The 24,954-nt window shown below is 54.1% G+C and overlaps 1 protein-coding gene across 1 annotated transcript in view; it reads right to left on the minus strand.

The window, feature by feature from the left end:
• The window catches only part of CDH22 (cadherin 22), a 68,727-nt gene extending 44,080 nt beyond the window's left edge, over nt 1-24,647 (minus strand). The window contains exons 1-3 of the mRNA XM_037164555.2: nt 24,234-24,647; nt 14,911-15,205; nt 1,168-1,287 (exon numbers count right to left, since the gene is read on the minus strand). Coding sequence (XP_037020450.1) covers nt 1,168-1,287; nt 14,911-15,205; nt 24,234-24,518 — 700 coding nt within the window. The 5' untranslated portion in view covers nt 24,519-24,647. The remainder of the gene's footprint in view (nt 1-1,167; nt 1,288-14,910; nt 15,206-24,233) is intronic.
• Nucleotides 24,648-24,954: the final 307 nt, after the last annotated feature.

The raw sequence follows: 24,954 nt of genomic DNA on the forward strand, positions 1-24,954 counted from the left end.
TATAACTGTGCTCATAGACTGGAATTCTGAGCCCCTCTCCAAACAAAACGAAACAAACACACAAACAAAAGCCCAAAATGCAACTCCATCGAATACTCCTCCGTCCTCCACTGCCCTGAGAATAAAGTCCAAGCTCTCCAACCCCGTTTATCCTGGGCGCGCCAGGCCCTCCCCAGCCTCTCCACATCACTTCTAACCGCGCCTGCTTCTCCCATCCTGAGTTGCTTGCAATTCCCCTCATGCCTCAGGATGTTCTTGTCCTCCAAGTTGTGCCTGCACCATGCCCTCTGCCCGGAACGCCCTTCTCCGTCTGGCCAAGACCTTCTTATCCTTTGGAGGTGCTGCTACCGCCTCCGAGAACCCTGCGTCTTAAATCTTAATTGCCCGCGCATAAGCCTGCCCCTCCCCCCACCCGACTGTGAGCCCGGTTATAGCACTTGACCCCTCCTCTCCAGGGGACCACTAGAGGGCCAACCCCGGAGCTGGCAGCCACTTCACTTCCCTGAGCCTCGGGCTCCTCCTTCTGTCCTCCCTGCCACTTTGGCAGGGCCCCTCCGAGACTAGCCAGGTTCTAACCTCAGAGCGCAGTGGGGCCCGGTGGGTGGGGGTGCCGCACCATCGTTTGGTGGCGTTGGGGTGGGGGCGAATAAGCAAAGAACCTTCCTTCCCTCACAATCTATGTTCCTATCTTTCCGTCAGAATTTGAGCGGAGCCCTTAAAGCTGCTGAAAAGGTGTCCTTCACCAGTCGACCTCTCCCCAACTAACTTATGACCCGCCCGCCTCCGTTTAGGTCCAAGGACAGGGGCTGTTTCGTCCAGACTCCCAAGTCCTTCCAGAGCGCCCGCAGTAGCCGCCTCCTGCCTTTGTTTTCCTGCCAGTCTTGCAGGGGCTGCCACCGCATTCTTTTGTTTCTCAGTCCTCCCCTCTTCCATCTGGTTCGACCCTTGGGTCTCCCGGGTCTCCCGGAGCGAGCAAAATGCTTTCATGTGCTCTGCCCTACCCTCAGCGCCACGTGGTTGGAAGGCTGAGAGCAGAACTCTGATTGCTGTCCTCAGCCCACCGGCTACCTGCTCCGGCGCCGCCCCTGATGCCACGCCCCTGTTTTCCACAGGCCCCGCCCTACAGCCCCGCCTCGCGACCACGCCCCTCGTGGCCCCGCCCCTCACCGGTCTTGGGGTCCACCGTGAAGTGGTTCTCTCCGTCCAGCACGCTGTAAACCAATCGAGCGCTGCTGCCGTATGTCGGGTCATCCGCATCCGAGGCCATCACCTGCATTACCGATGTGCCTGGGCCCGAGGGGGGGAGGACCAAGCAACACAGGGGTCACCTGAGGCCGCTGAGCACATCCTTCCCACCCCTCCCTACCCCTGAAGAAGCTGGCAGAGGAGGCCCAGGCTGGAGGTCACAGACGCCAGTCCCTTCACAGTCCCCATGCCCACACTGACTCCCACCCACCCTGCTTCCTAAACAGAGGCCTTCCCAGTGACTGGCATGAGAATGAACCTGGGTTCAAGTCTCCCTTCCGTGGTTCCCAGCCCAGGACTCAATGGAAGGAGGCCTCTCTGAATCTGTTTCCTCATCAGCAAAGTGGGGAAGACTCTAATTCTGGGTTCACGAGGGAATGCATTCTAAACTTGCAGTGCAGAACGGGCTCAGGCAGTCTCTCGGTGGGTGGTGGTCATGGTCATATTCACCAGTTAAGGTCACGGCAGTCAGCGTTAGAGTCAGGACTGGCAACTAGGCACCCGATTCCCAAAAGAGGGGTCTTCCACCCACTCCCACCCCTCTGGCTCTCTCAAGGGAATTCTGCCTCCTTCCTCCGCACATCCCTCACCTCCTCACTTCCCTCATTCCCACCCCCATCCTGCCACAGGATGGGGGAGTGGGGGCTGAGGAGGCAGTCCAGAGGATAACCAAGTTCACTGGGGCTCAGAGGCCAGTGTCTCTTGGACCCTGGGGAAGGAGTATGGCAGTGAGCAACTTCCCCGTTGGGAAGTAGCCGGCTGTGGGCCTGGTGCCCTCCTCGCCCCTCCCCACCCCCTGCCCAGACGGGCCCTGCCCCCAGGCACACACCCTTTTCCTCATGCTCTGCACGTAGGCTGCTGGGGAGAGTATAAATTGGATAAAAGTCCATCAAAGAGCGGCAATTAAGTTATTGATTTTCGACGCTGCCTCATTAAACTGGGAGCTTCTTTCGGCCTGTCCCAGAGATGGCTCTAATTTGACATCATGTTCAATTTGACAAAAGCAGGGCTTGGGACGTGAGGCTGGACAGGATGGGCGTGAGGGTGAGGGTGGGGGAGGGGCTAAAGGGGGGCAGGAAAGCCATGTGTTGCAGCTGAACCTTTTCAGAAAGTAGGGGCCAGGGTGAAAGATCCAAGAGAGAGCCTTGGGGGCCCAGGATATGACCCAAGGGGGTAAGGACTCCGACCTCACTTCAAGGAGATGCTCTCTTCTGAGTGGCCTGCTGGTGAGAGGGTGCATCCCAAGCATGCTGAGGTTTGGAGGGGGCCCTCTTGGGGTTGGTTGGGCTCTCCAGGTCAGGGGGCAGTATGCAGGGAGGAGAGACCAGCTCACTGCCTGGCTAATGAGTGAGGCTTTGGAAATGCTACTGCAGCAATTCTGCTAAGGCGGCCTGCCGCCCGCCTCTCCCGCCTCCAGCCTGGGGCCCTCGATCATTCCAGACAGACACATGTATTTATTTTTCACTCTTTTGCATTTCTCATTTCCCGCTGGTGTCCTCCCTCCCATCACAAGCCTCTTAAACCTGCCCTGCAATGCGCCTCTCTCTTTGGTGGCTCCAGCTCCATGTCAACCAGAGTTTCCAGGAAAAGGCGAGGAAGAGGTTTGGGCAAGCCCCCTCCCTCTTGATGCTTGGTGACCAAGGGTCCCCTGTTCAGGGCCAAGGGAATGATCCCAGGTGTCTCCACCCCCTTATACAGAGAGAGGAGAAAGGAATAAACTATTGAATGCTCTTTACACGCCTGGCTTCACCAGGCACTTACATTCATCATCTGCAATCCTCACAGCCTCCCTGAGAAGCAGAATGGGCCCCTTCTAATTACAGGGGAGGGAACAGGTAAAAGGGCAGAAGTGGCTTGAGTGAGGGCACAGACTGAAGAAGTAGTGGAACTTGAACTCAGGACTCTCTGAGGCCCAAGTCCTTCTGGGGGCCAGAGTCAGTACGGGTGCAGTGATTCTGGGGATGGTGGCCTGATGTACTGAATCACAATCAGTGTGACTCTGCCACTTCTTCCCAGTTTGACCTCGGGCATACCACAAACCCCTTTGTTCCTCAATTTTTTTCACTTGTGAAATTAGGGTGATAGTACTACCAAAATCTTGGGGTCCGTTTGAGAACTCAAACAGATTTCCATTTTCAGCACCGAAGACAGTGTCTAAACCTTGCTAAGGACACAGTAAATGCAGGTTGTTGTCAAATCAGGAGGTGCTGCCAGCCAGCACACAATGGCACAATCATGCCCCCCTCACAGACACGCTGAATTGGAAGAAGAGAGATTCATAAAGCATTAGGCTCATGGTGGGTGCTCAATAAACAGTGGCTGTTGTAACTGCTATGAGAGAGGGTCTTCCTGTGACTCATCTCTCTCTGTTTCCCCCCACCCCACTCTGGGCAATGCACAATACCAGGCTGAGTGACTCCCCAGGGATATGGCTGTTCTCTCACTTTCCCTCCCTCCCCCCTCCCTCGCTTCCTCCCTCCCTCCCTCCCTCCCTCCCAGGGACTCCCTAGGGGATGATGGAGTCATTTCCCAATCTGGGATTCTTTACTGCAGCCATTACAGTTAATGCTGAGATGTGGGGATGGTGAAGGGTCAGCGATTCATAACCGGTTCCCCAGGACCCACACCCCTTCCACCTTCCTCACAAGTCAGCAGCTCCCTGGAATTGACGGAAGGGTGCCAGGCTTGTGGTTGCTGGGGGACCACCTTGAGGTCACCCCCCCAGGTTCAGCAGTTTGCATTTTATGGTGCACTGTCACGTCCAGTCTCTCCTTCAGTTCTCATGTCCTCTCTGTGATACAATGCAGTGCTATGCTGGTGCATGCTTAGCCGTCAGCCCCAGGAGCTGGAGCAGCAAGAAGGAATGCCCAGCTTTGTAGTGTTTGCTGAATTCCATGGTGTAAAAGCTCCCACTATGGCCAATTTCAAGCTACCAATGTGATATCAAGAGGCTCACAAAGTTTCTCAAAATCAATACTTGGCTCTTGTGAGCCAATACAAGATGATTCCAGTACAATCCTGCATTACTCCCATTTTACAGATGAAGAAACTGTTATGCATAGTGAAAAGTGAAAATGTGAATTAATGATGAGTAATAATGAAACCCATCATTGCATATCATTATTTAATGATAATGATAGATGGTGTTTATCAATGATGACTGTGCTGGATATTGATAAGCCCTTTATAGATATTTTATGGAATTTATCTAATAAAGCCTTGAAGTAAACTCTATTAAGATTTCCACTTTACATATGAGAAAATGGAGGATGAACAAAGTAATGAAATATTTTTTGCCTTAGTTTCCTTCTTTGTGAAGTGAAGGTGATAGTACTACCAAACTCTCAGGACCAAACTCTCAGGAAATCTATCAAAAAATAGATTCCCACGTTCAGAACCAAGGACAGAGCTGGCTAAATTCTCCTGGCAAGGAAACTGAAAGGGTAAGATTCAAACCTAAGTGAATCTGATATCAAAACCCACATGTAAAAAGCGGGTCAAAGGACAAAAAGTACACAAAAAGCAAGAGGGAAGATTCCGAGGAAAGAGAGGGAGGGCAAAGGCACGGAGCTGTACTGAGCATTCTCCCTCCCCAACAGCTTGTTCAAGCCCAGACTTCCAGGAGCGAGAATGAGCTGTTCGCTGTCCATGGTGCTGCAAGCCAGCCCTTCTGCTCCCTGAGGTTAAGAGCCAAAGCCCAGGCCGGCACGGTTGCCCACGTGATTCTTGGACGAACAGCATCTCAGAGCCCAGGGCTCCATATGGAATGTTAGATACGGAAAGGCTGGTCCTGGGGGAGCACAGAAACCGGTGATTCTCAGCCTGGCTGCACATTAGAATCTCTTAGGAGCTATAAAAATCAAACTGATGCTGAGCCCCATCCCAGACCAATTCCACAGGGCTCTCTTGGGGTGGGGCACAGGCAGGGGCATTTAAAAAACCTCCCACAGTGATTTAAAGTGCATCCCAGGCTAAGAACTGATGCCCTAGACACACCCCTGATTGAACCTGGTGAGGAAACAGAGTCACAGAGGCTGAATGACTTTCTCAAGGTTACATCATTAGTACGTGGCAGGAAAAGATTTGAACCCAGGTCTGCGTAGCCAGCCTGTCACCCACCAGGATGCACTGTCCCATTGCTGAAGCTGGCATCGAGAAAGAAGCAGTGAGGATGAGGCAGAGTTCCTCCCAGGCCAAACAGGCAGGAGAAGTTGGACATCCTGAGAGGAGGTGACCCTCACACCTCCATGGAGACTATGTGAGCTTTGACATCAGAGAGACCTGGGTTCAAATCACACCACTTCTTCACTCTGTGCCTTGGCCCACCCTTTCCTCCTGTTGGACCTATTTTCTTGTCTGAAACTTAGGGGGGCCCATTCTGCCCTCAGAGATGCTATGAGGGTTCAAGTTGATGGATTTAAGAAGACAGACATATAGTAGGCACTCCATCAGAGTTATTCCTTTCCCCTCTCTCTGTATGATCAGAAGGTCTCTGAGCCCATGTTCCTGGCCTTGAACAGAAGATCCCTGGGCAACAGTATCACAGGGAAGGGGCTTGCCCGCCCCCATATCTGGTTTATCTGGGTGGTTCTGACGTGGCTCATCATGGAGCAGGAATCGAAACCCGTCTTGGCTCACAGGCCAGAATTCTTTCCTTTCTTGTCCCTTAATGCTTGCTATCTGTGGGGTCCAACTGAGACCTGAAGTTGGGCTCCAGGACCCTCAGGAGAAGCCCCGGCTGGCTCAGGGAGGAGGTGGTGCTATGAGGATTGGAGACGTAAATTCTCATTCCAGCCTTGTCCTCAGTTACGGGAAAACTGTCTGACCTGACGGGGCCTCAGTTCCCCTTCTGTGAAATGGAGATAAGGCTTTATCTTTCCTGCCTCATTGGGCGAGGGAGACGCCTTAATGAAATGAAAGAGATGAAACACTTTGGAAAAGAACAGAGTCCTCAACCGAGGTGACCAAGTGTCATTATTATGAAGATGTTTGTAATTATGATTATCCTGCTTCTTCCCTGCCTCCCTGCGCTGCCCTGCTGGGCCTGGGAAACCCTCGGCTCACATTTAGCTTCTCAAACATTTATAAAAAATGAGTCCTGCCCCCTGCTGCTGCCAGAACTGCTTGGAATGCTTTCTATTAAAAATTAAAAACCACTTGTCGAGTCCCTGGGAATGCTCAGATTACACAGGAAACAAGCCCCTTCTCCCGCTCCCCCCTCACAGCCCCACCAACTCCCTATTTGATCATCACTTATAATGCGCTCGCTGGGCCGGCCTCCACCCCACTTCCTGCCCAGCCAGGGCAGCCTAATGTAGATGAATGATGCACCGGAGATGCAGGCGAGCGGCTGCACCGGAGGGGGAGGTCACAGGGTGCAGTGGGAGGAGGCAGGCCCAGCGACAAGTGACAGTGAAAGAGACACAGGGAGATGGGCCAAGAAAGTGGGCCAGAGACAGACAGACAAGGGACCGAGATTCAGAGAGATGGACAGAGCGACTGCGGGAAGATGGAGATACCCAGACACAGAGGGAGAAATTAGGGCAGAGACAGAGATGAGGGTTGGAGAGGCCGGGTTACATGGAGACAGAAGAAAAGTGGGGCAGAGACAATGTGACAGAGAGAGGTAGAAACCCAGAGATGAAGTTGGAAAGTGGAGTTATATGGGGACAGAGACAGACGGAGACACATGAAAAGCAGGAGGAGAGTGGGAGAGAGTGGGAGGGGACAAGGAGAAGAAAGGCGATTTTGGCTTGATGGGGTCAGGGCCCCTCTATGTCACGAACACTTCTCCCAAGTCTCCAGGGAACTCCAGACTCACTCTTCCTCTGCTCGTGGGTCCCAGCCATGGACTTGGCCATGCAGGCAGCTGTTGAGTGTGTGTGTGTGTGTGTGTCCAGTCCGCCCCTGCCATCCCAAATGGAGACCCATACGTCTTCCATTCTCTCCACATTTAAACTGGTGCTCTGGCCCTGGCCGGTGTGGCTCAGTGGATTGAGCGCCAGCCTGCGAACCAAAGGGTCGCTGTTTGGATTCCCAGTCAGGGCCCATGTTTGGGTTGTGGGCCGGGTCCCCAGTATGGGACGCTTGAGAGGCAACCACACATTAATGTTTCTCTCCCTCTCTTTCTCCCTCCCTAAAAATAAATACATAAACATTTTTTTTAAAAGGCACCAAACAGGGTGCTCTGGTAAGTTGTCCAGCCACCTTGTTTTTCTGGGCCAGTGACATTCTAAGTATCTGCAAGAGTGTCCCTCTGCCGGTTGCAGAAAGCAAAAATTTTTTTGCTTTTAATTCCATTCCAGTCAGTCACCCAGTATCTACAGAGCACCCTCTATGTGCTAGACCCTTGAGAGCAGGGCAGTGGCCTTTGTCACCTTTGTACCCGCTGCCACAGCGGGCTCAGGGACTGGCACAGAGAGTGTGCTCATGTGTGTCGAGTGATTTGTTGATGGGCAAGACAAAGAAAGATGCAGGTGCACTCCGTGCTGTGCCGATCACCTGGGCCGTGGGGTACTCCTGGAGGCCAGGGACTCTGCTCCTGTCTGCCACCACTTCCCACCAGGAACCTCCTGTCCCGTTCCCCATCCCCACCCAGGGTGGTGAGAGCCAGTGCCGTTGCTAGGCAAGGAGATATTGCACATATAGATCTTCCTGGACTTTAATTAAAAACATCTTTAGAAGTTGTCTCTGCAGGGGCCAGCGATTGATTCCTGGCTTGGGCCCGAGGGCTGCTGAGCTACACTCTCTCCGGCTGCAGGTGGGACAATCGGAGGCTCCCAGCCTGCTGCTGCCCTGCTCAAATGGGACCCTTGGGGACGCACTGCCTCCTGCCTTTCCTCCCTGCCCCTGGTGCCCCAGCACGGGATTTAGCAATCAGCATGCTTTCCCAATTGTATCTCTCCTTCCCTCTTGAACCTCAGTTTCCTCGGCTGTAAAATGGGGGTGTCAACACTTAACCCAAGAGAGTTCCTGCCATGATGAGATGAGGTAAGGGATGTGAAAGTGCTTTGCAAGCTGTGCAGTCTTGCACCAGCTGAAGACACGGTGGCGAGTATTTGCCACGCATGCCGAGGCAAGTAGCTCGGGTTCCGGTTTCAGGTTCTGGGTCTGGTTCTGGCTCTGTCTTACTCTGGAACTTCAGGCAAGTCACTTTCTCTCTCTCTGAATTTATTCCCTCCTTGGTAAAACGAGGACAGTAATATTTGCCTCGCTTATTTTCCAGAATGGTTAGAATAAAGGGAAATAGCTCCAGGAAGGCAGTGTGGGCTGATGGCTATTACTTAGCGAATATCCCAGTGCAAACTCTACCATAAAACAGTCTTTTCCCACCTATTCAAGATGCTACTAATAGAGCACAGGGGAAAGTGGCCGTGGCTGAGTCTCTGCCCATTCCAGGCTGTTGAACCACAGTTCCATGGTCCAGCAACGCCAATCCTATGGCGTATAAACTACCACATCCTCCTGCCTTTGCTCAAGCAGACATCACTAATCAATTGCGGCTTTCTTTTCTGTTGAGCCTCAATGAAACCTCAGACTCCTTAATATAGCCCTAAAGTCACTACCAATTAGAGCTGACACCAGAAATAAAACTGACCTGCCACCACTTTGAGGTCAGGAGGCGTATCTTGCTAACCTTTGCACCCCCACATGGCAGGCACGAATCTGTGTTTACTGAATTGAAAGCAAATGCTTATTTTGTATCCCCTTGGGGCTATATATCAAGTAGGTGCCAATAAATGTTTGCTAAGTTGGGTGACTCATCTTTGCAACCCCTACAGGGCCAAGTACGTGGGAGCCCTTGTAGATAATGGGCGCTAATAAACATTTCTGGATTTAATTCAATTACTTATCTTTACATCCCCTGCAATGCCCAGAATAAAGTAGTGGCTAATAGATGAGTGTTGGATCGAACGTCTCATTTCTGGATGCTCCACAGTGCCAAGTATATTGTCTTATACAGAACTGGCACTAATAAGCAGGTGGAGTTGACCTGGGCACAGGAGCCCTACGAGAGCCTCTTACTGTACACCGGTCAGGTTTGACACCCCAGGGAAGGGGTCTGGCTCCCCTACATCAAGAGGTTACCTAGTCCAACTCTTCTCCAGCAAAACTTACTCCCTTGCTGATTTCATCCAGCCTCAAGCCTTAAGTTTCCTCTGTTGGTGGATGACTTCTAAAACTGTATCTCCAGCCCCAATCTCACTCCTGACCTTCAGACTCAGAGATCCAACTATCCCCCTGACAATTCCACTCAGATTGCTAGCAGACATTTCAATCTCAACCTGTCCAATCAGGAATTCTGAATTTTGCATGGCAAACTTGCTTCTCCTGGAGTATCCCCAATCTCAGCAAATCAGCCATATCCACCCAGTTGCTCAGGCCACAAACTTCAGCGTCACCCTCATCTTATTACTCATACCCCACATCCAATCTCTCACAAACGCTGTTGGCTTCACCTTCAACATACATCCCTAACTTGATACTTCTTACCACCTACACTGGTCCAAGTCACTGTCGACTCTTGTCCACACGATTGCAGTTGCCCTCTCACGAATCTCCCTACTTCCAGCCTTGCCCCCTACAGTCTGTTTTCAACCTGGTGGCCAACAGGCATCCTTTACAAATACAAGTTGCATCATGTCTTATCTCACTCAGAGTATAATCGAAAATGTTTCAGTGGCTACAAAGTCTTAAGTGATCCTGCCTCTGGTACCTCCCGAGATCTCACTGGACACTCTCCCCCTCACTAATTCCTCTCTTCACCCACACTGACCTCGCTGTTCCTCAAACATGACAAATGCACTATGCCTCAGGACCTTTGCACTTGCTGTCCCCTCTGCCTTGAACATTTCCTCCAGCATAGTGGTTGTCCAAGTGTGGTCCCTAGACCAGTGGCATCAGCATCACCTTGGAATTTGTTCAAAAGCCAAACATTTCCAGTAGCCTAGACCCACTGAATCAGAAACCCTGGTGGGAGGGGCAGGGAGGGGAGGAGGCCGCCATCTGTGTTGCAACAAGCCCGTCAGTAATAAGGATGCACAATGAAGTATGAAAGCCACTGTGCCACATGGTTCCTTGGCACATCCCCTTACTTCCTTCAGATCTTTGTTCAAGTGTCATCTTATAGAAAGAAAGGCCTTCCCTGTCCCTACCGGTGTGGCTCAGGTCAGTTCCCAGGCAGGGCACATGCCTGGGTTGCAGGTTCGGTCCCTAGTTTAGTGCACAAATGGTTGGGGCTTGTACAAGAGGCAAGAAAGGCAACTGATCAGTGTTTCTCTCCCTCTTTTTTCCTTCCTCTCCCTCCTGCTCCCTCTCAAAATAAATAAATAACCTTAAAAAAATAGCACTCCCCCAATATAGGATGGGGAAAAACTGGGTTTGTAGCTGTGAGTATGTGAAACAGAGTTCATTCTTGTATTATTATTTATTAATCATTGTATTATTTTCCATACAATTATAAACCCAGTTTTACCCACCCTATATAATTCCCAATTCCCTATTCTCCACAGCGCTTATGCCCCTGGGTGTATAATAAAGTGGTTTGTTCATTTCTTTCCTGTCTCTCAACATACTCTGTACATAGGGTTCCTAATAATCCCCAATCCCTGGCACAATGCGTGGCACACAGTAGGCACTCAATAAATATCTGTTGCACGCCTTGACCGGTGTGGTTCAGTGGGTTGGATGTTGTCGCACAAACCAAAAGGTCACCGGTTTGATTCCTGGTCAGGGCACATGGGTCGAGGGCCAGGTCCCCGGTTTGATATTTCCCTCATTCTCTTCCTCCCTCCCTTCCCCTCTCCCTAAAAATATGTAAATAAAATCTTTTAAAAATATCTGTTGCATGAATGAAGCCCCCTCCATGCTCAGAAGGGAACTTGGGGCCCAGAGAGAGGCAGGGACTTGGCCAAGGTCGTGAGGGGAGCGAGGCCTGCCGACAGTCAGCTGCAGGTCGTGCTGGGCAGCCAGTGCCCCTCCTTAAAAGACCAGTGTGCTGGAGGCCCCTGGCACACTTCCGTTCCCTTTTAAGCTATGAGTGGTTTAATTTGCGAGTGCTGCTGCCTTTCATGTCCCAAGCTGCGTCCCTGCTCCCTCTGATCTCCAAAGCTGCCCAGATCCAGGTGCCGCTTGTCGGCCCCGCCCCCCTCAGCCGGGATCAGGAGGCTCGGTAATTGTGACTGATGTTCAAAGCCGCCTGGAGTCTCCGCAAGCACCCGATGTCGAATTTGCTTCCCCTTCAAAAAGTTGCTCAAATGAAATAAACTAATTTAATTTCTGCTTCCTCCCTCCCCTTCCTGGGTTGCCTGGCTTTGTCTACGCTGAGTCCTCCTGCCTGACTTTTTCCTGAGTGGAACGTCAGAGTGAGTGGTCTGGGAGGGGGAGGGGAGGTGGAGGTGAGACTCCTCAGGCCGGTGCCTGTGAAGCTGGGGGCCGGCCCTGCCTCCTACTTGCTGGGTGACCTTGAATGAGCCTTGTCCTTCCCTTGGTCTCAGTTTCCCCACCTGCGACACAGAACCCTTGCCACTCCAACAGGCCGGGAGCCAAGCTCAGCCACTTGCCCTGGCAATGACTCGCTATGTGACTGCGAGCACATTTTTTCCTCTCTGAGCCTCGGTGTTCCCACCTGTTCAATGGGGGTGCTACCGTCAGGCCTGCCACCTCTCAAAGTTGAAGCATGAGGGGAACGGTGCTGGATGAGCCTCCCAGGTGGATAAGGGGCCGGGCCTCCCTCTGGAGCCCCCACCCGCCCATCCCCGTCTGTTCTGTTCTCCATTCGGCAGCAAGGGGCGCTGTCTCAAACGCAAGTCTGGCCGCATCACTCCCTTGTTCAAGCCTTCCCAGGTTCCAGGCTTCCCTCGGGTCCTGGGGATACGGCTCCGGCTTCCTCCTGCAGCCTCCTTTCTGGTCTTTTCCATGTGGAAACAGGCAGGTTGGTTTGGGGTGAAGAGACACGGGAAGGGCCACACTGCTTAGATCCAAGTTTGAGTTTAGGAGCAGGGCCTACTGGGCCTGGGAAGTCAGCGGCTTGGGCTACCTCTGACTTGCTGTGTGACCTTGGACACATCACTGCCCCTCTGAGCCTCAGTTTCCCCCATTTGCAAAATTGATTTCTAAGTACTCATTGGGCTCTGACAGTCCGGGCAGGGTTTGCTCCTGACAACTTCCAAGTTCACGTCTCCAGCCCAGACTTGTCTGCTGAGCCTGTTCACTGAACTGCCTTTTCCAGATCTCCGCTTGGCTGACTTACCAGCACTTCCCACTTTGCATGTCTGAAACCAAACCCCTGATTTACCTCCATCCTTGAAATCTGTTCCGCCCATCACAGCAAATGGAAATCCCATTGCTTTAATTGTCCAGGTCAAAATCTCGGTAGTCATCCTTGAATTTCCTTCCTCTCACGCCTCACATCCAATCCATTAGCAAATGCTTTCAGCTCCACTTTCGAAATCTGTCCATAAGTCGACCTCTTTCCAATACCCTCACTGGTCCCACCCTGTTCCACGCCACTATGATTTCCTGCCTAGGTAATTGCAATATTCTCCTCGATGGGCACCCCCCCCCCCCACCTAATCATCACAGAACAGCCGAGGGATCCTGTTACAACTAAGTCGGATCATGTCACTCTTCTGGACAAGCTCATCCGCTGACTTCCCAGCTTGCTCAGCATGAAGGGCAAAGTCCTGACTGTGGTCGGCCTGACTGTAAGATCTGGCTGCTTCTCCTCTCCCCCCAGGGCCCTTGCCTTCATAGCCTTCGGGTCTCTGCTCCAATGTCATCTCAGAGGAGCCTTCCCCGATGACAGATCTGTCCGTTTACTTGCTTACTGAGAGCAGGGAGGCTTGTCTGCCTTTTCATTGCTGTGTCCCCAGTGCCTAGCACATATAGGTATGCACGCACATTTCTTTTTCTTTTAAATATATTGCTTTTAATTTCTTAAAAAAATTTGTTTATTTATTTTTAGACAGAGGGGAAGGGAAGGACAAAGAGAAGGAGAGAAATAATGTGTGGTTGCCTCTTGCATGCCTGCTACAGGGGACCTGGCCCACAACCCAGACATGTGCCCTGACTGGGAATCAAACCAGCAACCCTTTGGTTCTCAGGCTGGCACTCAATCCACTGAGCTGCACCAGCCAGGGCTGCATACATATTTCTTCAGTGAATGAATGAATGCAGTCAAACAGACACATGGCATGTCACATGGGCACACAGGCCTTAAGGTGCCATTTGACCAGCCATGGATGTGCCCACCAGGGACACACGCAGACCTATGTGTGTGTGTGTGTGATCCAGCAGCACCCACACTCACTCCCTCACAGCCCCCTGTTTGCCCACCACCCCTGGGTGCCCACCATTTTCTCTGGTCCACTTCCTCCTCTTCAGTTCCTAGCAGCCTGCTCATTACCCACCAGTCTGCCAGTTCAGCTGAATCTGGGAAAGCTGGGGCTGACGGCACTTCTCCCCAAGCACCCAAATGCCCCTGGCATCTGTCAGGCAGCCATAGAGCTGGAAGGCCCAGAGAGAAGTGGCGCTGAGCCCTTGGCCACAGCACATCAGCGATGGCACCTGCTCCCTGTCCAGCCTGGCTTGTAGGTGCTCAGGTTAACACCGTGGGGGAGGAGACGGCGGCCACTGGCTTTGGTGGGAGCCCCAGCGCCAGTGGGGCCAGCTGGCTGTGTGAGGGGCCCACGGAGGAAGAGGGCAGGCCCATTCAGCCTTTAGCTTCGGGTTCCCTGCTGGGCGAATGTGAGTTTCTGAGCGTGGCAGATGGGACTTCCGAGGTGTGTGCTCGTGTCCCACACGCACCCAGTACCCCTGGGCGTTTGTTCGCAGCCTGCCTGGGTGTGTGCACCTGAGTCTGTGTCTGGGCACTCAGCCGTCCCCGTGAACCTGTGTCCCCAGGCAGCTGGACCTGGGTGCCTTGGGGCTTCCTGAGGGCCGTGAATGAAGCTGTCTGAACGTCGTTGCACCTGGTTGTGCACGGGCCTGTCTATGGCCACACTCTGGTGGGGCCTGGCCCCAGGATGGTGGCGTTTGGTGTGGCTGTTCCTTGTGTTTGTGTAGGTGACTGTGCGTTCACTCCGCCTGTGTAAGGGGCTGTTTCCTGGGCGGGGTTGTAGGTGGCTAGGTTGGGTGTGAGGCTGTGTCTGGTTGTGGGCATGGGTCTGTGTCCTGCTCTGGTTGTCTTTGGTTGTAGGTGTAGCCATGCCCAGCTGTGCCTGATCTGTGTAGGGATTGTGGCCACGGTGCAGTTGAACTCTGGCGAAGGGCTGTGCACAGGCAGACAGCTGAGCCAGTTTGCACTAGCCCGTGGGGCTGGGCTTGTGTGTGTGACGCGTGTGGGTGTAAGACCACGTCCGAGTGTATCTCTGTGTCCACATGTAGACCCATGTTCATCAGGGGACTGTGTCCATGTGTGTGCCTGAGGTCACCTGCATGCCTCTGTCCACGTGTGCAGCTGTGACTGTGCCTAGGACTAGGCCTGAGCCTGTGTGGGCACCGGGGCTCACACCTGTACCCCTGCCCTAGGAGGGCAACTCCCATCTCCCCCGCCCCACCCCAGAGCATCAGCCACGCACCCGCAGCAGACTGCCCTCAGAGTCGGGCAGCTCCCCTTCCCCGTCGCCCTGGCCCACCCCATGCCCCCAGGACCCCGCAGCCTACCTGTGGGCGAGAGCTCAGCCACGCTGCCAATGTAGGGGCCATGCAGGAAGCGGGGCTCGCTGTCGTTGATGTCCTGCACCTTGATGATGAACTCCGACTCGGGCTCCAGAAGGCGGTTGGTGGCGCGGTCCCGAGCCTGGGCGCGGAGCGTGTAGAAGGTTTTCTGCTCGCGGTCCAATCTCTCCATGGCGTGGATGTCGCCAGTCAGCTCATCGATCAGGAAGATGGTGCCTGCGCCTTCCCCGGAGATGGTGTACTTGATGGCCCCGTCGCCCTCGTCCGAGTCTGAGTGGATCTGGAGAGGCAGGGAGGAGGACGGGGTGGACGGTGGGAGGAAGCTCCCCTCAGCTTCCCCGCCTTGAGTCCCACTGGGGGCCTGCTCCTAAGCGTGTCTCTTCTTGCACATACCCATCCCTCTGCAAAAACATGGAGGCCTGGGGGGCCGTGCCGCACCCCCATCTGGGCCTCCCTGCGGGGCCCAGAGAGTTGCACCAGCGGCTCTCTCGGCTCCAGCCCTACCCCTGCGATCCACCTTTCCCTCTGCAGCCGGAACTCTCGGCCTCGGAGGCAGATCTAAACATGTCCCCACCTGCTCGAGTCTCTTCTATGGCTCCCCACTGCCTTTACTAGGAAGTCCAGAGCCACCTCCACTCCAGCGGGCTCCTGCTGCAGGCACTCTGTCCTGACTTCTCTGCCTACTGAAGTCCTACTCATTCCGCAGGCTCCGTTCAGATGCCACCTCCTCCCCAAAGCTCCTCTGGATCTCCGTTCCCCAGTCCCCTCCGAGATCTCCACAGCACAGTCAAGCCGTCATTATCATGTTCAGCTTGTAGGATGGCTGTAGTCAGTGCTTCTCTCACCTCCCGTGCATGCCAATCACCCAAGGACCTTGTTATAATGCAGATTCTGACTCAGTAGGTCTGGGAATGAGGCCTCGGCGTGCATTTCTAACAAGGTTCCAAGCTGCTGTCCGGACTCCCTAGGCTCTGAACTCCCAGAGGTCAGGGCTGTACCTTACTCATCTCAATATTTGGACAGCCAGACTGGGGCTTGGCACAGGATGGGGACAGGGCACAGAGGGAGAGAGGAGAAAAGGGGGTGCACAGGGAAGGAGCACTTACTGCTTACCAGGCACCATGCTGTGCAATTTACATGTGCACCTAGTTCAGTGTTCTTTATTTAAAAGAAAGTACCAGAGTAGGCTTTGCCTCTGAGTTCATAGACTTATTTTCTATGTTCTCCTGAGGATCAGGGAAGTGGGATAATTTGCTCAGTGGAGGAACTGGCCTGGTCTGCAGCCTGGACTTCTCACCCCATCCTCCAACCTCCCAAGAGGAGCCCAGAGGGAGGGAGAGGAACCGCAGCCTGGCCGGGGCAGCAGCGACATCTCCCTGGGTGTCTGCTGTACCTCTCTGAGCCTCGGTCCCCTCCTCTGTAACACGTGGGTCATAGCAGCACCTCCCTTCTAGGCGCTGGGGGATAAGCTGAAATCACACAAGGCCCTCAGCACCTGCCTGGCACCACGTGACAAAGTATTTAACAGCCGGCAGGGCGGGGGCACTGTCCATGGAGTGGGGCCCGGCAGGAACCTTGCGGTTGCTACATCACAGAGAGGTCCAAGGGGCTGAGGGAGTTGGGCAAGGGAGCGGAGAGAGACTATTTACTGCAGACTTTTTCACTATCTCATTAACTGGCGCAACCATGCCAATGTGCATGAGTTGAAAATCAGCTCTGCCTGAGACATAATAAGTGTCCAACAAATGGCAGCTACCGTACTGTTATATTCTTGCTAAATGCTGGCGACACATGCCTCGGATTGAATTGAGGCACTCAGGCTCTAGGTCCCAGGCTGTTGTCAATGCCCAGAGATCTCTTGGGCGAGGAACCAGCCTGAGGACCATTCTTCCAAACAGACGCCTAAGCCCTTACCCTCCGATGCTCAAATCTCCGAGGCAGCTCTGAGCAGAGGAAAATGCATCCGATGAAGCTGGCAGCCCTGGGTGGGCTCCCCACTCCCCTCCAAGCTCCCAGAGAGATGGGGTGTGAATGAGAGAATCCCCAAGTCCCCTTTCCAGTCAGGATGCCGTATCCCCCAGCCCACTCGGCAGGATAACAGGTGCCAGTAAAGTTGTCACAAACGGGGACGAAAGCCCACCGCTTGCCATGCAGGAGGAGCCGGGGAATAAATTTTGCTGGTGGGACTTTGTGTCTGAAAGGTGGATTATAGAAGTGCCATTTGGAAGATTGAATGGCCCATAAACATTTTCATATTTCATTAGCCGATTAATGGGCATCTCTCTCTTTTTGGCGAGTCTGCTGATTCTCAGCAGAAATTGCGGGGAGTAAATGGAGGCGTCTGGTGGAACCTTTCTGGGTCCCCGTCCTATTATAGATTGCCCCAATTAATGCCTGTCCTGGGCTCCACCAAGAAGCCTTCTTCCTGTCCAGTTACTGTTAATAGATTTCTCATAAGTGGCTGGATTGTAAAAACCTCATAACTCAGTTTAATGCCCCCAATAAAATTATCTCAGAACGGCGGCCCTGAATCATTGCCAGTGCGGGGAGATGAGACCTGTCTCTCCTGTTTGCTGTTTATGCTTTTCCGCCACGTCTGCCCAGGGGATGTGGCAGTGGGAGAGGGTGGCCCCGTTCCCTCCTAGAGTGCCTGAGCCCGCTTTTCCAATCAGACCTGCCATCTGCTTGCTTCATCGGCACACACTTCTGAGCAGTGTGCGGAACTCGGGCCTGCCTCGGAGACCTGGCGGGTCGGTTCCAGACACCGCAACACAGTATCGCAACAGAGCAAGTCACAGTCTTTTTTGATGGTGGAGGGTCTTGCCTTCGATTTGTGAAAAAGACTCAACATCGCTGGAGCACAATAAAACCAAGAGCAATGAAACAAGGTGTGCCTGGAGTTACCATAAGGGGGATGCTTAACAGCTATAACATTAGTCTTCATCGCAGCCACATGGAGCACTGTTATTCTTCCCTTTCTCAGATGGGAAAGCGGAGGCCCGGAGAGGGGAAGTCATTTGCTTGGCCACACAAACGTGGTGGGGGAAGCCAGCTCCTGACACCACGACTCACAAAAGCTGTGACCACGGCTGGTTCATTTTACCTTTCTGGGCTCATTCTCCCACCTGGGGAATCAGATCAAGCCCTACCTGGTGCAGGTGTGGTGAAAATTACATGAGAACATGTAACGTCCTAAATGCTCTATAAATGGGTATTTCCTTCTCTTTCCTCCTCCTGGGCCTCGTTTCTGTCCCTGCAGCCTGAGACATTTTAACTCAGACCCCGAACAGGGGTCACTTACGAGTGAGGAGTGGGGAGGAGGGGCGGGAACCCAGAGGTGAAGTCATCAACGTTTTTCCATGAAGGACACAAAGGTCACGCTGGGGCCCAGTGGCTGCCCACTGGGGATCGTAGGGACAGGCTGGGCTGGTCGGCCTGGGCAGGAGCCTGGAGCTGAAGATGTGGGCGGGGCTGGGGCTCCCGACCCTGCTTGTCTCGGCCCAGGCTCCCGAGTGCAGAAGAAGTGTATGCGGCCCTATCTCAGGAGCACATTTCTCGAGACTTACAATGAGTGGAGGCTGGAGGCTGGTGCTCTCATTCACTGATCACCTGGCACAGGGGTGTCCAACCTGCGGCCGCACGCATCTCAGGACGGCCATGAAATGCGGCTCAACACAAAATCGTAAATTTACTTAAAACCTTATGGGATTTATTTTGTGATTACACGTCGAGATGTTTTTAATGTGTGGCCCAAGGCAACTCTTCTTCCCGTGTGGCCCCGAGACGCGGAAAGGTTGGACACCCCTGCGTATCACACGTGTTGCAGGCCTCGGCAGAAATCTGATCTGATTTCACCCACACACGTATCCCCCTTTTCCAGGCGAAGAGATGGGATGGGCCCTCACCTGCTTGAGTCCTGTGCACGGGTGGCCCCTCTACAGCCTCCGGGGATCAGGTTAGTCCACTTACAATGTTTTGGGCTACCAGGGACCGAGGGGGAAGGGCTGGACCGCGGGGCAGTCACAGGGCTGCGCAGCTTGGGGAGGGGGCTCCAGTCGGCGGCAGCCTCCTCAATCTGAGCCTCTATTTCATCATTTGGAAAAGGACTTCAAATCACAAGTCAGGAAAGGTGACAGGCTTTGGCTTCAGGAAGGGCTGGGTGCCAGCTTCAGCTCTGTCAGTGACCTGTGGTATAGACCATGGTAAGAAGATGCCCTTCTCTGAGTCTGTTTTCCTCTCTGTAGATCTGACATTTTCCAGTATGTTTTAAAGATTCATCAGATCATACGCAGAAGCTCTCGGCACATAGTAGGTGCCCAGTGCAGATTTGCTTCCTCTCCCTTTCCCACCCGAGTCTCAGGGGAGTTTGGGGGCCACTCAACTCCTGACTCATTGGAGACAGAGAGACTATCGTCCTATATCTGCGTGGAGTCTTTCGAACTCAGCGCGTTTCCTCCTTCAGGAAGCCCTCTCGGTTGCTCTCCCATCTGGCTGAAAGACCTTCCTCCTACTCTGTCGCCCTGCCCCGAGCACACTCCCCGGTAACACCTCAATGCTGCACATCTGTCGCCCCAGCTGTCCTGGGCCTCAGGGGCCTGGGCGAACTGTGGGGACCCTTTGGTCTGAACTCCCCCAGCGCGGCACACCCTGGTGCCCTGACAACGCCTGCAGAGAAAGGACGGAGGAGCGGGGACATTGAACGCTTGTGTGTGGGTGTGCGTGTGCATGAGGGTGAGATCACGAGCTCCTTAAGGACCGAGCACGTGGCTTCGTTTCCGTCGCCGGCATCCAGCATGGGGCACGCACCACACAGATTGAACAAATGAATAGTGAAACACGCAGCCGTCATTAGAATCCCCCGACATCCACTGGGGTTTCTGGAAGATCCCATCACTCTGTTAAGTCCCAGGGACGCATGCGTTCAGAGGAGAGGGAGTCACTGGGCATCTTTCCGGCCTCTTTGCCGTGACCTCATTGATATCTCAGAGTGACCCAGGGAATCAGAGGTTATTCTCTCCCTGTTGTACAGGTTGGCAAACTGAAGCTCAGAGAGGGCCTTATCCTACCTAAAGTCACACAGCGAACAAGAGGCGGCCCCGAGGCCTGTGGGACTTCACGTCCTGGGTTCTCCCCACTGCGTCACGTGTGGGTGGCCCTGGTGGAGGTGGCCTCTCCCCAACTGCAGCCCTAAACCATACACAACACGCAAAACACAGGAGTGGGCCTTTCCCCCCGGGGCGGGGGGCTGAAAAACAGAATTTATGAGGCCGTTAATTACTTCCTCCTAATTAAATCAAAATTAAATGGGAACAGAGGTACATTTTCCTTATTAAAGACAATTAAACGGACAGCACGGCAACGCAAATAAAACGAGTCCAGGATTTGAACGGAAGGCAAATCAAATAAAAAGCCTCTCCCAGAATAAGGGGTCTGTTCATGCCCGTGCTACTCGTAAACCAGGAGTTCATCAATTTTCTTTAAATATTAGCAACTTAATTAAATCTACTCTCCTCCCCACTTTAATCCTGCTGTATATCTAAAATAGATCTCACTGCCCACAGGGGCTGGTCATGAGTGCTGACCCCATATAATTCTAGCTTAAAAAAAAAAAAGAATTAAAAGTCCTACAAAATCCACAACCAGCTGACAGAAGCCTCTGGGGAAATTACAGTTCGGAAAAGGGGATTAGTCAATGTACCCAGATTGTACGGAAACGTTGGGAGGTGCTTTAAGGGTGGGCCTTGTGAGGAGGTGAGGGGAAGAGGTGAGCCAGGCTGCGCAGGGGCCAGGACAGCGAAGGTGGCTGCTGGTGTGGGGCCTGGCGACCACCTATGGGCCCAGTGGTTCCTGCGGGTGCTGACAGGAAGGAGGCTGGCGGTGAGTGATGGAGGCAGCGGCTGTAAAATAGGTTACCGTTGGGGCCGGGGTTCACTGGAGATGCTGCTGTTGCTAAGCTACCTTTGGAATTCGACAAGGACGGATGCTCCCTCCCAGCGGCTCCCTGGGGCAGGGGACCCAGAAGCAGTGAATTAACCGAAACCGTGGAGAAGTCCTTTCTCCCTGAAGAGCGAGAGAGCATAGTATGAGTGCGTGTGTGCGTGTGTACGTGTGTGTGCGTGCACATACAACCAGCTGCACAAAAAACAGGATTTGACTAGAAAAGGGACAAGTGGTTTTCAAAAGCCCGAGCTCATATTCCTAGAGTGAGGGGTGGGCTAGGGGCCACCTCCCCGGACACACACACTGTGGAGGAAACCAGGACATCGGGTTGCCGAGAGGCTTTTGGGGTCTAGAGCAGGGTTTGGCGTGTCCGTGTAAATGGTATTCTCACGGTGGCAGAAGTACCAGGCGAGACCTGTAACTTAAAACTGCACTGAGGCAGTTCCCAGCATATGCTGACTCACGGGCTCCCCATCGCAGCCCTTTGAGGAGGTGCCAGGAACAGTCTCCCTCAACAGATAAGGAAACCGAGGCCCGGAGACGTCACACAACGAGCCCACCGTCATGATGACAGGCACCAGAGCTGGGATGTGGCCCTGGCTGCCTGGCTGCCTGGCTGCCTGGCTGCAGCTGGTCCCCCTGAGCCACACCCTACACCGCCTCTCCTAAGAAAGTGTGCTCTGCACAGATGCTTGCAGAGATGGAAACCGGACTTTCCTCCCTGCGAGGAGTGCTTGTCTGGACATGGCCTTGAAGGCGAGAGAGGAGGGACACTGGGTGCAGATGACGAAGGGGGAGGCCAACACAGTCGGGACAGCAGCGGGGTGCTGGGAGAGGTCGCTGTGAGGAGGAAGACCCCCCGGACTGGGCGCCATGCTTGCGTGATAGCAGACGCTCACACAGAATCAACTGCACCAGCTGGGAGCTGGTGTCAGGAGATCCTGTAGATGTGTTGAGTCTGTCACCATGTTACGAGGGCCTCGGCGTGAGGTTCTCTGCCTCTGTCCCCAGTTTCCCCATCTCACAAGGAAGGGCTTTACGAGGGCCCTGCCACTGCAGACAGACGGAGGTTCTAACCTCTGGGGCGGTACCCCTCCCCTAGATGGGGCGGGGTCGGCTCTCACGGCTGTGATGATGACGGCCAGACAGATGTGGACAACAGTGGCGAGTGAGCCGTTTCTCGGGTCTTTTCAGCACGTGGTGGCTGGAGAGGCCTTCTCTGAGCCCCGGCTACTGGGAAGACCCCAGGGCTGGGCTGCCTGAGACCACCACAGCCATTTAGGCGGGTGTCAGAGTCCTTCCCTGTCTCTCAGGGGTTTTCCAAAGTCCTTGTCCCGGGTCCTGGAAGTTTCACAAAGGTTTGGGGAATCAGGCTGGGACTGGCTTCCAACAGACACAGGTTCAAGTCCGGGCCAAGCCACTTGGTCCCTCTGCGACTTTGCCCTCTCTGAACTTCGATTTCCTTGTCTACAAAAGGGAACAATTGTTTCTATTTTGCACTTTAAGAGTTAAAGTCTTCGATAGGAATGATGAGAAAACAATAATAAGCAAGCAACCAGCCGCAGGCAGAATGCTTTATGTGCTGTTTTCTTCTTCAATCTTTCGCCAGCCCTAGGGAACCATCTCTCTTAGCCCTGCTCTTACAGATGAAGAGACTGAGGTCCAGACAGGGTAAGGTAGTGTGGCTCATGGGTTAGCAGACCCAGGCCTCCAGGTCAGGTCTGGCCCCAAAGCATTCTTCACTACCTTGCCATTAGCTGTTGTCTAGCTGCGTGGCACTGGTTCCTCCTCCCCGTCCCCTCATCACCCCATTCTGCCGGAACTACCGTCTCGCTGCCCTGGCTAGGAGTCAGCGGTCTCAGGTTCCGCCACTGGTTTGCTTGAGCAAGGACATGAGCCTCTTTGGGCTTGGTCTGTGAAATCCTCACTTAGCTCAGTTGCAGGGACCGACTTTAGCCACATGCATGGAGGGGAGAATAGCCAAGGACCAGGGATGACTGTATCCAGACAAGATAAGATCTGGGTTTCCTGCCAGGAAAACCACAGGGCCAAAGCCGAGGCTTTCCTCCCTGTCCTTGTTCAGGGTCCCGGCCCCTGAGCCCTGAGCTCAGCAGCTTGGCCAGTCTCCCAGTGCTCAGACGAAGGTCTCAGCACCCAGGAAACTCCAGAGCTGGTCTCCCCTCAGCTCCACTGACCAAAACTTTCTAGAAAGCTGCTTGGCCTTAGCAGAACCCAGAGAACTCTCCCGGGCTGCCACCCTGCTTCTCATTCCTACAAACACCCTCTACCTCAACACCTCAACTACGGACAGGTCTTCAAATAAACTGGGCTCCTTCAGAGCTCCTTTGTATAAGTTACGCCCTCTTCCCAATTAGGCTGATGAACTCCTACTCATGCATCAAAACCAGCTCAGGTGTTTTCTCCTCCAGGAAGCCGGCCAACAGATACCGTTTATTAGATGCCTACTCAGTGCCACGTGCTGACCTATGAAGTTTTTTGTGCGCTAGGGTGTCTTTGCCACTCCAGACATCACAGGGAATGAATGGATGAGCAACAGGTCTCCTTATACTCCTGAGGGCACAGGTCTTCAGTCACATTAACCATCAGAGTTTAGAGCTTTCATTCATTCATTCATTCGTTCATTCGTTCATTCAATGAACAGTTTGTGAGCAATGCCTGCATTAGTCACTGGGGATTTATGGTGAGCAAAACAAACACAGTCTAAGAGGAAAGATGCACATTAAATGCATAATCAAACAAATGCATGCATAATTAACTGTTATGGAAGAAAGACAGGACTCTCCTAGCCTGGCATGGAAGGGACAGCTTCTCTGACAAGCGGCAATGGAGGAGAGACCCGAGTGTGAGTATACAGTCATCAGTAGGAACAGGATGAAGCAGCTGGGGGGTTCGGGACAACCTAGGCAAAGGGGCAGTGGCAGGAGTGCTTGGGGCATGGGGGCGGTCAGTCAGAAGGCAGCAGGGTCCTGTGAAAACTCGAGGGCGGGGCTGGATCTTCTCGGGTTTGGAATGGGATAGAATTTGGGTTTGTCTCTGGGAGCACGGGAAGCCATTGAAAAAAATTTAAGCAGGGTGCAGAGAGTATGTGTAGGACACGCTCAGATTTGCAAATTTGTTTCTGCATTCTAGATACCTCTGGCTACAAGGTGGACTGGATTTACCTACTAGCACTTAGAGAACTGCGTGGGTCCGGCAATGAAAGCCGAGCGCACGCCCCTGGTGTCTGTGGCAGTGGGGACCAGGCACTGGCACGTAGGGGGGTTAAGGGAATTGGGGTCCTTTGCATCTACCAGTGAGAGTGCCCAGGGTCCTGGGCACGGGAAAGTGAGTGCGGGGTCCCTCTTTACCTTGCCCACGTACAGGGGCTCGGTGCCCGTGTACTCCTCCACCACGAAGAACTGATTCCACACCCAGCCACGCTTCACGCGGCCGGTGCTCAGCGCGCTGTCCTGCAGAGCTCCAGGCGCCGCCAGCGCTGGCGTGCCCGCCGCCCACGGGCGTCCCAGCGGCAGGGGCGGCGCCGGCAGAAGCAGCAGCAACAGCAGCAGCGCGGGCGACAGCGCGGCCCCGGCCAGCCCCCGGCCGGCGGGCTGCGGCCTCATGCTTGGCCTGCGCCGGGGGGCCAGGCGCATGGACGGGAGGCACCAGGGAGTCTCCGCTGGGGTGGCACCACGGGGCGGCGCCACGTCACATGGTGGCCTCAGCGCAGCCACCGGGGCGCCGCTCCAGACGGAGCACCCGGACAGGCCCGCGCCTCTGAACGCCACCCAGACGCGGGGGCGCCCGGCTGGAGGGGGAGGGGGCGCGGCCGCACCCCGGACATGGACGGCCCTGGGGTCCCCGCCCGCGCCCCCTGCGAGCCTCCGCGGCCGGGTCACCAGGCAGTGCCTCCACAGCTCCAGAGTCCGGTGTGCGACATGGTCCCTACGCAGAGGGGCGCCGGTTGGGGCCCGCAGATCCTTGGGTCTTCAGAGGTTTGGGGGCGGTTTGGAGCAGGAGCCTGCAAGAGAAACAAGAGAGGATCAGAGCAGGCTCCATGTGACCGCAGGGCAGGTTGAGCCTCTATGT

Source organism: Artibeus jamaicensis, unplaced genomic scaffold (assembly GCF_021234435.1).
Source record: "Artibeus jamaicensis isolate MK-2021 breed Jamaican fruit bat unplaced genomic scaffold, CSHL_Jam_final contig_685, whole genome shotgun sequence".
Classification (NCBI taxonomy): Eukaryota; Metazoa; Chordata; class Mammalia; order Chiroptera; family Phyllostomidae; genus Artibeus; species Artibeus jamaicensis.